The sequence below is a fragment of the Octopus sinensis genome, linkage group LG5 (genome assembly GCF_006345805.1).
Source record: "Octopus sinensis linkage group LG5, ASM634580v1, whole genome shotgun sequence".
Classification (NCBI taxonomy): domain Eukaryota; kingdom Metazoa; phylum Mollusca; class Cephalopoda; order Octopoda; family Octopodidae; genus Octopus; species Octopus sinensis.
Window position 1 is genome coordinate 62654338 of NC_043001.1, and position 13877 is coordinate 62668214.

General features: G+C 39.2%; 1 protein-coding gene across 1 annotated transcript; it reads right to left on the reverse strand.

Annotated features, from left to right (window-relative positions):
- Nucleotides 1-1424: 1424 nt before the first annotated feature.
- On the reverse strand, nucleotides 1425-2300 carry LOC115212157. The gene has a single exon (XM_029780997.1). It carries the CDS (start codon nucleotides 2298-2300, stop codon nucleotides 1425-1427), a length of 876 nt encoding a protein of 291 aa, XP_029636857.1.
- Nucleotides 2301-13877: the final 11577 nt, after the last annotated feature.

Consider the following 13877-nt stretch of genomic DNA (forward strand, 5'->3'; position numbering starts at 1 on the left):
CGTGGGGCGTCTGGTTTTGGATAAACCAACATGGTAGCGCTAGATAACGCTTTTTTCAGGGCAGCGAAAGAAACGAGTTGATCTTCGGTCAGAGCTATATCTGCATTTTTGCAGGTTCACTGACGTAGCAAATCCGTGAGCGGTTGCGCTATTTCAGCGAGGTGGGGCACGAACCGTCGATAGAAATTCGCTAGACCGAGATATTCCCTTAATTTGCGGAGAGATGTGGGTGGTGGAAAATCCACGATGGCCTTGACTTTCTCGGGAAGGGGACGAATTCCATTTTTATCGACTATATGCCCGAGAAAATGAAGGGAAGGAACTCCGAACAAACATTTAGTAGGGTTGATAACAATTCCAAATTGACGGAGACGTTCGAATAGCAGGTGAAGGTGTTGATTATGCTCTTCGTCCGAGTTACTGGCCACGAGTATGTCGTCTATGTAGGCATAGATGAAAGGCAAACCTCTAGTCACCATGTCGATAAACCTTTGGAATGTCTGTGCCGCGTTTCGTAAACCGAAAGGCATACGCAGGAATTCAAACATTCCGAAAGGTGTAGTAACTGCTGTCTTTGAGATGTCTGCAGGTTCCACTGGGATTTGGTTGTATGCTCGCACCAGGTCGATTTTTGAAAAGATGCGAGCTCCATGCAGCGAGCTCGAAAAGTCCTGAAGAAAAGTCACCGGATAGGCATCACTGATAGTGCTTTTATTCAGTGATCGATAATCGCCGCAAACCCGCCAATCGGTCGATGATTTTTTTGGGACGCAGTGTATCGGCGAGGACCAGTTGCTGCTGAAAACACGGATGATTCCGAGGTCGAGCATGTGCTGGAATTCCCGCTTGACGGCCTGGAGACGATCAGGTGGTAACCTTCTGGGCCTTGCAGCAACAGGTGGACCGCTGGTTTTGATGTGGTGGGTAACGTCGTGTTTTATCGGCTGATTATGAAAAACTGGTCGCGCGACATCTGGATATTCATTCAGGATGGAACTGTGACGAGTCGTTGTCGTAAGCATTACAGTTGGGCTGACTGTGTCCATTCGAGCGGCTATACCGCGCACAGTAAGCTTGGTGGTGGTGTCGACAAGTCGTCTGTTCTTTGTCTACCAGGAGACCGAAATGATGCAAGAAATCGGCTCCTAAGATAGGGGTCGGCAGTTTAGCGACGATGAATACCCACTGAAATGTTCGGCGTAGTCCTATGTTTAATGTTAGGGACTGTTCACCGTAGGTTGGAATGGGTGAATGGTTGACTGCCTGAAGACAGACTGATGTCTCTTTTCTTTTTCCAGAAGTGTTGGAGACTGGGATGATGCTGACTTCCGCACCGGTGTCAACCAGGAAACGCGTGCCTGTTACACGATCGCAAACGAAAAACAGGCGACTGTGTGGGTGCGAACCAGGAACTTCCGTCGCGTTCAATTCCTGGCTGTGCCGTTTCCCGAACTGGGTGAGGAAAACGAGCACGGTACCGTACATTTTTGTGCCCATGTTCCGAATGTTCGGTGGTACCAACACGTGTCATGTGAGTTGCGGGTAGCACTGGGGCTTCGGGACCGTCTGCCATCTCGTCGAGATCGGCTGGTGCTTCGACGCTGGGGACTAAACTTTAGGGCTTGTATTTGGGCTCTGAGGATTTGTATTTGCGCAGCTTGCTGCGTCATTAATGCACACAAATCCGAAATCTCGGAAGAACTGGTTTGTGCACGGAAAGGATTGGTACTGGGAGCGGCTGGCGTCACTGTCGATACCGTTGGATATTTGTGCGGTACTTCAGCTATTTTGTCAGCTAGCTCCGCCAGTTCTTCAAGGGATGTGTTTTCTCTGGTAGACGCGAGAACAACCTGGGTATTGGAGGGCAGACGCTGGAGAAAAAGTTGCTTGAAAATTTTTTCTGGGAGCGTCTCATCTCCGAGAAGCTGTTTCATTCTCCGAAGAAGCTGGGACGGCGTTTTGTCACCCAATTCTTCCGACATCAGAAGCTGGTGAAGTCTTTTTTGTTGGGATTCTGAGGTTCTGTTTATTAACGTGGTTTTAAAAACTTCATATGAAACAGAACCGGGTGGTGCCATGATAAGGTCACGTATTACGTTCGTTATTTCTGGTGACAGAGAACCGATAACGTGAGAAAGTCGAGCCGCATCGCTCAATATTCTGTGAGAGGCAAACTGTGCCTCTATATGGTGAAACCACAATGTCGGGTCGTGGGTCCAGAATGGTGGAATTTTTAACGAGATCGCCGCTTGGAATGCCGTGTCGATGTTGGCCGCTGGATTTTGTTCCGGGAGATTCATTGTTTTCGTCAGTATTTTCAGTTGCTTCGTTGCTGGTGATGTGCAAACTGTAATTCTTCGACGCGGTTGATGAAGCTGGTTCCGGGGAAGGCGCGATTCGTTTTACGGGGTCACCAAATGTAGTGGATGCGTGGATGTATTAATAAATACATAAGTTGTTTTGTAATAAATTAAAGATTTATTTTCACTACATCAATTTGTAAGCAATGTGTAACGTCAGTGTGAATATCTTCTCTGGACCTTTTGGGGGTGCGAGAAGCAATCACTTTCCGTTGCTTTAATATCCAGATTCTCTACCAGTCAGAAACAACAAGACGCAGACGTAAAATATATATATCTACTTTATTCTCTTATGACAGTAACAAATAAGTGGTATATCTGGGTATCCCTTTGGTATAGATGTGTCAGAGCTGAACGTTATCGCTGTAGAATTTACAAAGTTCAAATGCTAACGACACTGGTCAAAGATGGCGTCCAGAACAGGGAGATGATGTTGTCTGCAACAATTTGGTTAAAGCCTTCGGCCGACTGCTATCAAAAATGGACAGCGAGAAAATATACGTCCGTTGCCTTCGGTCGCTTTGTCTCAAGTCAGTGACTGCTGCTGGACGCTAGTGGTCAACGTCCTACGATCCCCCTGCCTCGGCTAACTGCCACGTAGGCAAATGGTCCTACTTCCGGTGCTTCGCGCATGCGCGAGAGGGCCCCTCCTCTCTGCCTTGGTGAAAGCACCAACACCGCACGCGCGAAATAGAAATGGACGGTGCGCGTGCGCGCACCGTTATATAGGATCACTACAGAGCTCCGCCCCAGTGCGAAGCACGACACAAAATTCCCTGTAGTCACTATAAAACTCAAGGTGGATACCAGATAACCAAATAGCACACAATATAATAAAAATGGCAAAATTTACAACATACACAAGAAATTTACCAAAAGGGAAAAAAGAGAAAAAATACTCAAAATGAGCAAAATCAAAGTGCATGCGTGAAGGTGGATACGTCACAAAGTATAGAGCCTTCCACTGTAGGGAAGCAAAACTCACAGTTAATGAACCTAGGCGAAATTAAATCCAACTCCTCTAAAGGTGGTTGATCCTGCGAAATAGCAGTTAAATCAATTGCTGCAGGAGAGGAAATGGAACCGACAGATAGATCGCCAGTAACACAAAAGGCGACAGTGCAAGCATGCTGGTGTGATGCGCGACACAGATAATTTTCTCTGTTAATTACGTGACCAACAGGGAAAAATTTACGCCTATACATGGCGCAGCGCATGTGAACATCCGACGTTCTTTGAGTCGGGAAAAGAACTAAGCTAACGCAAACGTGTTGCAAAAACAAGGCAGTACACGTGCGGAGCAAAGGCGCATGAAATGCAATAGGGCTTGCCAGACCGAAAAAACAGCAATGAATATGCCAGTGGTTGAGCGATTATATGCCTCGTTCGTACAGGAACAAAAGTATGGCATGCCGGCGCGTTATAATGGACAAACAACCCTCTCTATGTATACGTGACCCCTAGGGTCTATAGAAATGAGGTGTGTCCACAAAAGGCAAATTTAGCATGGAAAAAACAAGCGAGAAAAGCATGTGTGACGTATGTATGTGAGAGAGATAGCATTTATGTGTGTGTACGTGTGTGCAACAAAAATACAACAAGGTGAATGCGAGCAAAAATAAAAATACAGCGCATAGAAAAAGTCTCTCAGGGCTATTTCAGACAATGGAGTTAATTTACCAGTCTCTAATAGCCTGATGCACAATAGCAGTTCGTTTTGTAACAGAATGTTGAAATCACAAATGCAGATGCCGATTGAACACATATCGTGTACCGGTTGTAGCTTCGATGCTGTGACAGGTTAACTGGAACAGAAGAATCTCGCAGATAGTGCTGGGCTGTTAATTCCTTGGTGTGCCATGCACAAACAGCAAGTGGGCTAAACTTCCGCGAGTTGCTATTTACATCTTGTTGTGTCGACGGTGTTGAAGGCGACTGGTGGTGGAGGCGACTGTGGTGTGGACTTGAGACAACATTGTTCTTAGTGGTGATGGCGACGAAGATAACGACGACGTGAAGTTCTAAGACGATGATGATGATGACGAAGGCAGAGAAAAAGCATCGATGATATGATGGCGTCCGTAATTATGTTGAAGAATAAAAAAGGCTCCTTCTATAACTGTCCGAGGGGACCGGAAACAAATCGTCGAAAGATGATGACTGCGTAGAGTTAAATCGTGTTCCGACCTGGCAGAAAAACTGGATTTCTTTGTTGTTAAGTGATCTCTGGTTTTAGACCAGAATCACGTCGGGGTCACCAGTGTAACGTCAGTGTGAATATCTTCTCTGGACCTTTTGGGGGTGCGAGAAGCAATCACTTTCCGTTGCTTTAATATCCAGATTCTCTACCAGTCAGAAACAACAAGACGCAGACGTAAAATATATATATCTACTTTATTCTCTTATGACAGTAACAAATAAGTGGTATATCTGGGTATCCCTTTGGTATAGATGTGTCAGAGCTGAACGTTATCGCTGTAGAATTTACAAAGTTCAAATGCTAACGACACTGGTCAAAGATGGCGTCCGGAACAGGGAGATGATGTTGTCTGCAACAATTTGGTTAAAGCCTTCGGCTGACTGCTATCAAAAATGGACAGCGAGAAAATATACGTCCGTTGCCTTCGGTCGCTTTGTCTCAAGTCAATGACTGCTGCTGGACGCTAGTGGTCAACGTCCTATGATCCCCCTGCCACGTAGACAAATGGTCCTACTTCCGGTGCTTCGCGCATGCGCGAGAGGGCCCCTCCTCTCTGCCTTGGTGAAGGCACCAACACCGCACGCGCGAAATAGAAATGGACGGTGCGCGTACCGTTATATAGGATCACTACAAATGTTACACATCGCTTGTACAAAATGCATATTAAATAATGCTTGCAAATAATACATATTAAAGAATGCATAATACATGGTACATATTAAAGAAGAATATGTTTGATGGTGTGTGTGTGTGTGATTAAATCATGCAGGACAATCACCTTTATGAATATTCTCTCGTCGTCTCCATAAATGCGTGGCGTTCTCTTAAGCGTTGGTTCTGGTTCTCTGCAGATACCTATTTCTCCGTTCTATTTATAAAATCTCAAATAGCCAGAAAAATAGATATATCGCAAGAGAGTTATCGTTAAAGTAGGTCGCTGGTCGTTCCGTCAAACTTCGCCTGACCTGCTCAGGTCAGAGGTCGAAGGGAGACGATCCATCATTTTTTGTCAGAACAAAGAGATTCTGATTTGGCGCCTTTTTGTGCATTGGTATTTGCCGACCAATGATTCTTGGATTTGATTTCGAATCCAAGCTTAGAGAAGGAAGTGCTAATTCTTACACATATATATATACATACATACATATATAAACATACATGTATATATACATATATATATTATACATACATATATATACATACATATATATATATACATACATATATATACATATATATATATATATAATATATATATATATATATATATATTATATATATATATATATATATATATATATTAATATATATATGTATGTATATAATACAAATAAGAAAATGGAGAAACAAATTTGGTTTTTTCATCAACTTTTGGACATTAGGATGTTGGATTATTTATTCATTAAACAAAATGAGAACCTCAATAGCGTACATATATATCTTATAATTCAATACATATAAGATAAGAATACAAATTATATGAATCATAATATAAATTATTGAAATCATTAAAATCACTTCTTACAGCTGTTTTAGCCTATGGCTAAAAGTAATTTAAATTTTTATTGCCTATAGTTGTCAACCTAATGAGGTTGTAGGCATTTAAAAGTAGGATACTTATATATATAACCACAGGCGTCATCAGAGGTTATAAGGAACTTTAAAAATATTAATATTAATACATGAAACATGATACACGTATTATTTAATAAAAAATAATACGTGTATAAAAAATATGAACAAATATCCATATAGACACACACACAGTCTCCCTCTCTCACTAGACAATGATAAAAAAGAAATGCAGACAATTTTTTGAAAAGTGACACTTTGCCCCCCTTGGAGTTACAAAAGAGACCAACAAAACAATTTTTTCTTCTTTTTCTTTAACACTTCTTTCAGATACAAACACACACACATGCTTTCTCTCACATTCTCCCCATTCATCACCCTCTTGTACAATCTCATATCCCTCCCCACCACTACACACTCAATAAAACTATAAAAATGGTCAAATTTTCCCCAAGAACTTACTTCAATTTGAAAACTCCACCAGAATGGACGAAAGCACTAATATATGATATATGATGTATAAAAACATGTAATATACAAATAAATATCTGTAAATATAAAAACCATCCGAATTTCTGAGTACCTCATTTCTTCTAATATAAAATACCTGTACATCATCTCCAAACCTTCTAATATATATATAAACTGAGAATGTGTGGCTGTCTGTATGTATGCATTACTTAAACTTGAAAACTGCTCAACCAATTTCATTCCTATTTTACATATGCCTTACTTAGGGTCCATGCAGTGCCATGGCCCAAAAAATTTTCAAATTCTTGCCTAATGTGGACCGGGAGCAAACTCTTATTTCTTACACTATTTCAGTATTTACGTGTCAAAAGTTAAACAATAACAGCACTATTGTAATGTGAGATAATACTTTCAGTTTCAATAGTTTCACTATTAATACTTTCAATATGTATTCAATATAGACACTGAAAATATTAACTCACATATATACCTCTCTATATATATGTGTATATATTCTTTTTATTTCTCGTATTGTATTTTCCTGTACATGTATTTTTATCTTGTATTTTATTTTGTAGTTTTATTTGTATCGTTTTTACGTCCTGTTTATGATACATTTTTTTCTTGCTTGTTTTTACCCCTCTGCGAGGCAATTTGATTTTAATTCTCTCGCAGGAAGGATTAGTTTAGCGAGTCGTGTCCTGTCTTGCCTTCGAAACACGCTGGAGCCGAACTAGTGACAGCTGATGATAGGGGATTTTTCCTTGTGTAGTATGTCCTGTACTTGTTTTTTCTGTTGTAAAAAAATAGTTTTTCCGTTTTCGTTGAGTTCTACGTCTAGTTGTGGTGTCCTGTACTCACGTGTATATATATTTATATATGCATGTATATATACATGTAGATGTAGGTACGTACATATATATTTTATTTATTACACTATCGTTTGACAGCGCCTTCGCGTCGGGTTCCATTCGATTCGTTCCGTTTCTTATTCTCCTAGTACTGTTTTATATATAATTATGATGCGAAATTCTTTCTCTCTTTGCTTTACCTTCCCCTCTCTCTCAGCCGCTTGTCTTCCTCTATCTCTCACTCCTCCTCATCTTTGCCACTGCTAGCCAAAACTACTTCCTTTTACACACGGCTTTCAAACTATAAAGACACACATTTGTGTTCTCATGCGCTGCTAGAATCTCCTTCGTCTCAGCCAGAAAAAAGGCCTTTTCGTTTGTTTTCTTGTTTATTTTTATTTCTCATATTGTATTTTCCTGTACATGTATTTTTATCTTGTAGTTTTATTTGTATCGTTTTTACGTCCTGTTTGTGATACATTTTTTCTTGCTTGTTTTTACTCCTCTGCGAGGCAATTTTATTTTAATTCTCTCGCAGGAAGGACTAGTTTAGCGAGTTGTGTCCTGTCTTGCCTTCGAAACACGCTGGAGCTGAACTGATGATAGGGGATTTTTCCTTGTGTAGTATGTCCTGTACTTGTTTTTACTGTTGTAAAAAAATAGTTTTTCCGTGTTCGTTTCCCGTTGAGTTCTACGTCTCTGTTTTTCTGTTGTAAAAAAAAATGGTTTTTCCGTTTTTCGTTGAGTTCTACGTCTAGTTGTGGTGTCCTGTACTCACGTGTATATATATTTATATATGCATGTAGATGTAGGTACGTACATATATGTATGCATATATTTTATTTATTACACTATATATATATATCATGAAGTATACTTTCCACTTAAATGTGGCTAACCCCTAAGGGTGGATGCTACTGTAGCTTGTAGCCCCAGGAGGTCACCTCCTCCAGCTGGCTATTGACACACTTTGTGCCCTATCAGTATTTGCAAAGGGAAGCCATCCTTCACTATAATGTCACATAGTTGAGTGTGTGTATATATGAATATAAATACGTTACATTTTATAGGACTTTCTATTTTTGTTAACATGTCTGTGCTTTGAGCTTGTTACTTACATCCTTTCTGATGAGATTGGTGTATTGCTGACCATAATTTATCCGGTCAGCCAGTAAGCCATGCACCTTCACACACACATATATAGGCATACCTTACCCTATGTCGTTAATTGGAGACACGAGTCGAATTAACTTGTCAATAATAATCATTCCCAGTTCTGTACTTTATTTATGGATGCATTTTCAATAATACTTATTTTATGCATATAAACAGATAATTTTCATTTTTAAATACTGTACAGTAAAAAAAAAAAAGTAATCTAAATTTACAAATACAATTTGGCGGTGTTTACCATATAGTGCGGACTCTTTATTTATGAATGCGGTTTGTATTAAGACATGGTAAAATAAGAGCCTTTTTAAAGCTTAAAAAACAAATTCAGTAATTATCATTTTGCAATAGTAAAAAAAACATTAACTATTTTAAATTGACCCATATGTATCTACAATTTGGTCGTTTACATTAGGAATATAGATGGCTGTGGATCATCAACATCAATAGTTGACTGTTTTTGTTGTTCGACACGCTTAAAAAACTGGTTGAGAGTTCCTGGAACTGTCTTCTTTTCCTCAAGGATTACCTTCTAAGGGGCAAAACATCATAGAAAGACCTTTTTCAATACTTGCTGCATTTTCTTAATGGTCAAGTGACATGGCTCAGGTTTGACTTCCTCTTCATTTTGCTGCTTGTGAAGCTCTATCAAATCCTCATTTGTCAGGGGCTGGTTGTCTTTTTCAAATAAATCTGTGAAATCATCCTCCTCCAAATTCATTTCCAGTTCTTTGCTCAGTCACCAGTGTTTTGTTGATAGCGACATTGTCAAACCCCTTAAAATCATTCATGAATTGTGGACATAGCTTCTTCCATACACCATTCAGAGCTGTGCTCTGTACATCATTCCATGCCACTGCTATGTTATGCACAGCCTTGTAGATATTGTATCTCTTCCAAAAGTCACAATGTGTGATGGATTCAAAATCAGTTGCAGCTATTGCTTGCTGCAGTGTATGCTTCACATAGTAATGCTTGAAGATAGCAATTATTCCCTGATCCATTGGCTGCAGGAGAGTTGTTGTGTTCAGAGGGAGGTATACAATGGTAACATTGGGGTCAAAATATATGATGTTTTGCGGGTAGCCAGGAGCATTATCTAAGATAAGTAAAACCTTAGAATGAAATCCTCTTCTCCTTACAGTACTTCTCTGCTGCTGGAATAAAATGATTGAAAAACTAATCTTCAAAAAAACAATAGTAACCCATGCTTTTGAATTAGTTATTCACATAACAGGGAAAGATGCCTTGGATATGTTCTTCAATAATGGGGTTTGTGTGCATGATGCACAAGCTTTAACTTTTAAAAATCTGTTTGGAAAGAAACCAGTTTTCTTCGATGATTTTCTTTAATGCGTTAGGAAATTCCACTGCTGCTTGTTCATCAGCTGACCCACCTTCACCTTGCTTTTTAATGGAGTGATAACTTCTTTGCTCCTTAAATCTCATGAACCATCCTTGGCTTGCCTTGAATTCTACATCTTTCTCATCCAGATATTTTTTCTTCAGGTCCTCAAAGACGACGCTTTCTCTTGAATGATTTCTTGACTAATAGTAGCACACTGACAATTCAACCTAACAATCCTGAAAAAGAAGACTTGCCATTTCTCCAAAGATTTTGCCACTTTTCTTATTGATGACAGTGTTCTTCATTCCTTTGATATATGCTAAACTCTCGTCCTTATGTACAATTATCGATGCAGTTGTCCAACTCATCCCAAAAGAGCATGCAATTGCTACCATTTTTTCACAGCCAGTTTATCTTTCAGCATTATAGCATGATGCTTAGCACTTTCACTATGAATTTTCTTAGGAGCCATGGGCCAAAAAAAGGTCACAAATGAATGAGAAAGTAACTGATAAACAGATGTAAACAATTCTGAATTCAAAACAATCGTGGGGATCATTAGAGACAAGGCCTAATGGTAGATATTGGAACTACACTACAATATGATCTCCAACACAGCTGATTTCATTCACTAAGCTACACTACTTTATGGTGTGTATTTACTGTATATATTTTAATATGATTTTATGCTATTCTTATTTATTGTACAGTAACGCGATTCTGTGCTTTTAACTGTTTTCTAGCGATTTTATGATTCCAATATTTGTAGCAGACAGAGTCAAGTAAAATGACTTGACTTGATTTTTATTTTTGAAAACCCACGTAAATCAAAACGATTAAAGCCGAGGTATGCTTGCATACCTAATACATAGAATATAGATATACAATATATATATATACACACTATATATAATTAAAAATATACATACATATAAATTATCATCATCATCATCATCATTTAGCGTCCGTTTTCCATGCTAGCATGGGTTGGACGGTTCTACTGGGGTCTGTGAAGCCAGAAGGCTTCATCAGGCCCAGTCAAATCTGGCAGTGTTTCTACGGCTGGATGCCCTTCCTAACGCCAACCACTCCGTGAGTGTAGTGGGTGCTTTTTACGTGCCACCCGCACTGGTGCCAGACAGAGCTGGCAAACGGCCACGAACGGATGGTGCTTTTTATGTGCCACCGGCACGAGGGCCAGGCGAGGCTGGCAACGGACACGAAACGGGGCGGTGCTGGCAACGGTCGCGAAACGGAAAGTTCTCTTACATGCCACCGGCACTGGTAGCACATCCGCAATTTCCATTGATCGATTTCGATTCTGATCCTCACTTGCCTCAACACGTCTTCACAAGTAGAGTTTTGTGTCCCAAGAAGGGAAGGTATGCATACGTAGGCTGGCTCCATCCCATGTAGAAGGCCACGGGTTGTGGACTCACTTGTCCTGCCGGGTCTTCTCGCACACAGCACACTTCCAGAGGTCTCGGTCTCTAGTCATTTCCTCAGTGAGACTTAAAGTTCGAAGGTCGTGCTTCACCACCTCGTCCCATATATATACACATACCATACTATAATATATATATATATATATATACATATTCTTTTATTTGTTCTAGTCATTTGACTGCAGCCATGCTACGGCACAGCCTTTATTCAAATAATCTGACGCCAAGACTTATTCTTTGTAAGCCAAGTACTTATTCTAATAAAAGAATTAAGCATCCTCACTATATAAGACTGGCTCCTTTCTTCTGTAGGTTCCAAAAAATGAGGGTAGTGATTGAAAGGTAGGTCCAGTGAGATTGTGGAGATGCTGAAGCAGAAATGAATGGATGTGTTGTGTGTGCATAAGGTAGTAAACAGCAGTTGAAACTTTTCTGGGTGAGAAAAGGATAGATAAAATAAGAGGTAGTTAAAGTGTGTGATAGAATAATTAAGACTAATTACAGGTAACTGGGAACTTCAATGACCAGAGCTCTAGCCACATTTTTTGGTTAAGTCCGTGCAAAGACAGTCTGATATATCATCATAATTTAACAGGTTGATAGGGTAGTTAAAGCCAAGGGAAGGCTTGTAAAAACTGGAAGGATGGAGGTAATATGGAATACTACATAACTATTAGGGCATCTGGTGTGCCTGGCTGAAGGTGAGGCAGAAAAGAAAACCTGGGTGAGAGAAATTCCCATTTCATTTCCTCACACTTGAATCATAGACATACCACAATATAAAGACGCTAAAACCTTAATCTTACCTGTAAACCTAGATTAATACCCACTTGATTTGTTTATATATTATATATATATATATTTTTACACTCTTGCATTTCATTGCACTATCTTGCAGATTATAGGACATGCAATCTGAAGAAATAAATAATAAAAGTTAGGATCCCAACTGTAAACACATGCAGACCTGAAACTTTAGTTGTTTTGAGGCTTCTTTACTATATGTATAAACACCACTAAAAATGCTCAACAAGCATTTGGACAGAAACAGTCAGCATATATTAGAATGAAAAATGTAGGCTAGAATATTTTAAAGTATTGAACCAAGTACAGAAGAAGAAAAAATCTTAAAATATTGTTGCTGGAGTTAGAATTTCCTAAAAATATTTCTGAAATTGCTCAGATAGTGTGTGCAATTTCTGTTTCTTTTATTTGTACTTTTCTTTTTAAAATAACAGATTCAATTTGGTTGAGGACTAAATTAGTGACAAAGCCTAGATTTGCTGACATGTGACTAAAAAGTGATCTTAATATTTTTTTAAAACGAACTTTAAAGCATGAGCAAGTTGGTATTTTAGAAATAATAAAGGAAATTTTGAACACAGACTGTGAAAACAAGTAAATACATAACCATGTATGTCTTAAATTTTGGCTAATTAGTAAGTACCATTAAGCTAAATGACAACATATATTGCCAACTTTTATAACACTAAATATCTTAAAATCATCATCATCAAACGACAAAAATATTTTGATTTGTTAAATTGATCACCTTTTTTCATCACTTAAAGCCACACCATATTTTTTGACAAGGTGCTCATAAGATTCATCACAGCTGTTTCATTTGTCAAGTTTTCTTTTACATTTAGCAGAGAAATTTTGCATCAAAATCAATTTCGGAGGTTACCTTTTTTTTTGTCACAAAGCCATATTAGCTTTTTTGTAAAAATTTTTAAACAAAGTTTTCACCAAAAGATTTTTTCAATGAGCACGTTGTTATAAACTAATTAATCTGCACTTTTCTTGATAAATAACATCATCATTATCATCGTTTAATGTCCGTTTTCTGTGCTAGCACGGGTTGGACGGTTTGACCAGGTTCTGGGAAGCCAGGAGGCTGCACCAGACCCCAGTCTGATCTGGCAGTATTTCAACAGCTGGATGCCCTTCCTAATACCAACCACTCCGCGAGTGTTGTGGGTGCCTTTTACCAGGAGAGGCTGGTAGCGGCCACGATCAGTTCGTGCTTTTTACGTGCCACCGGCACAGAAGCCAGTCAAGGTGGCGCTGGCGTCGGCCACGTTCGAATGGTGCTTTTTACATGCCACCGGCACAGGTATCACAACTACAATTTCCATTTAATATTTATTTTGATGTTGATGTACTTGACTCAATAGGTCTCCTGTTTCTGAGTATCTGTGGTGTGTATTGTCCCTGTGCATCTGCCACACATGAAAGCTATCTTATCAGTTAATTTCCCTTTGATGTTGCTGCACCTCTTTGTTAAATAACATACAGTGATTAAAATTCAGTTTTTGGCCTTACTCTCCCATTTTTGACTAAAAGTCGACCTTTTTCAATAGAAATGAATCCATGTTAATATCATACAATTTTGAACAAAAAGGGTGAAAAAAAAACAACAAAAAAACCAATCCAGTATAGATAAATCAAGTCAATGAG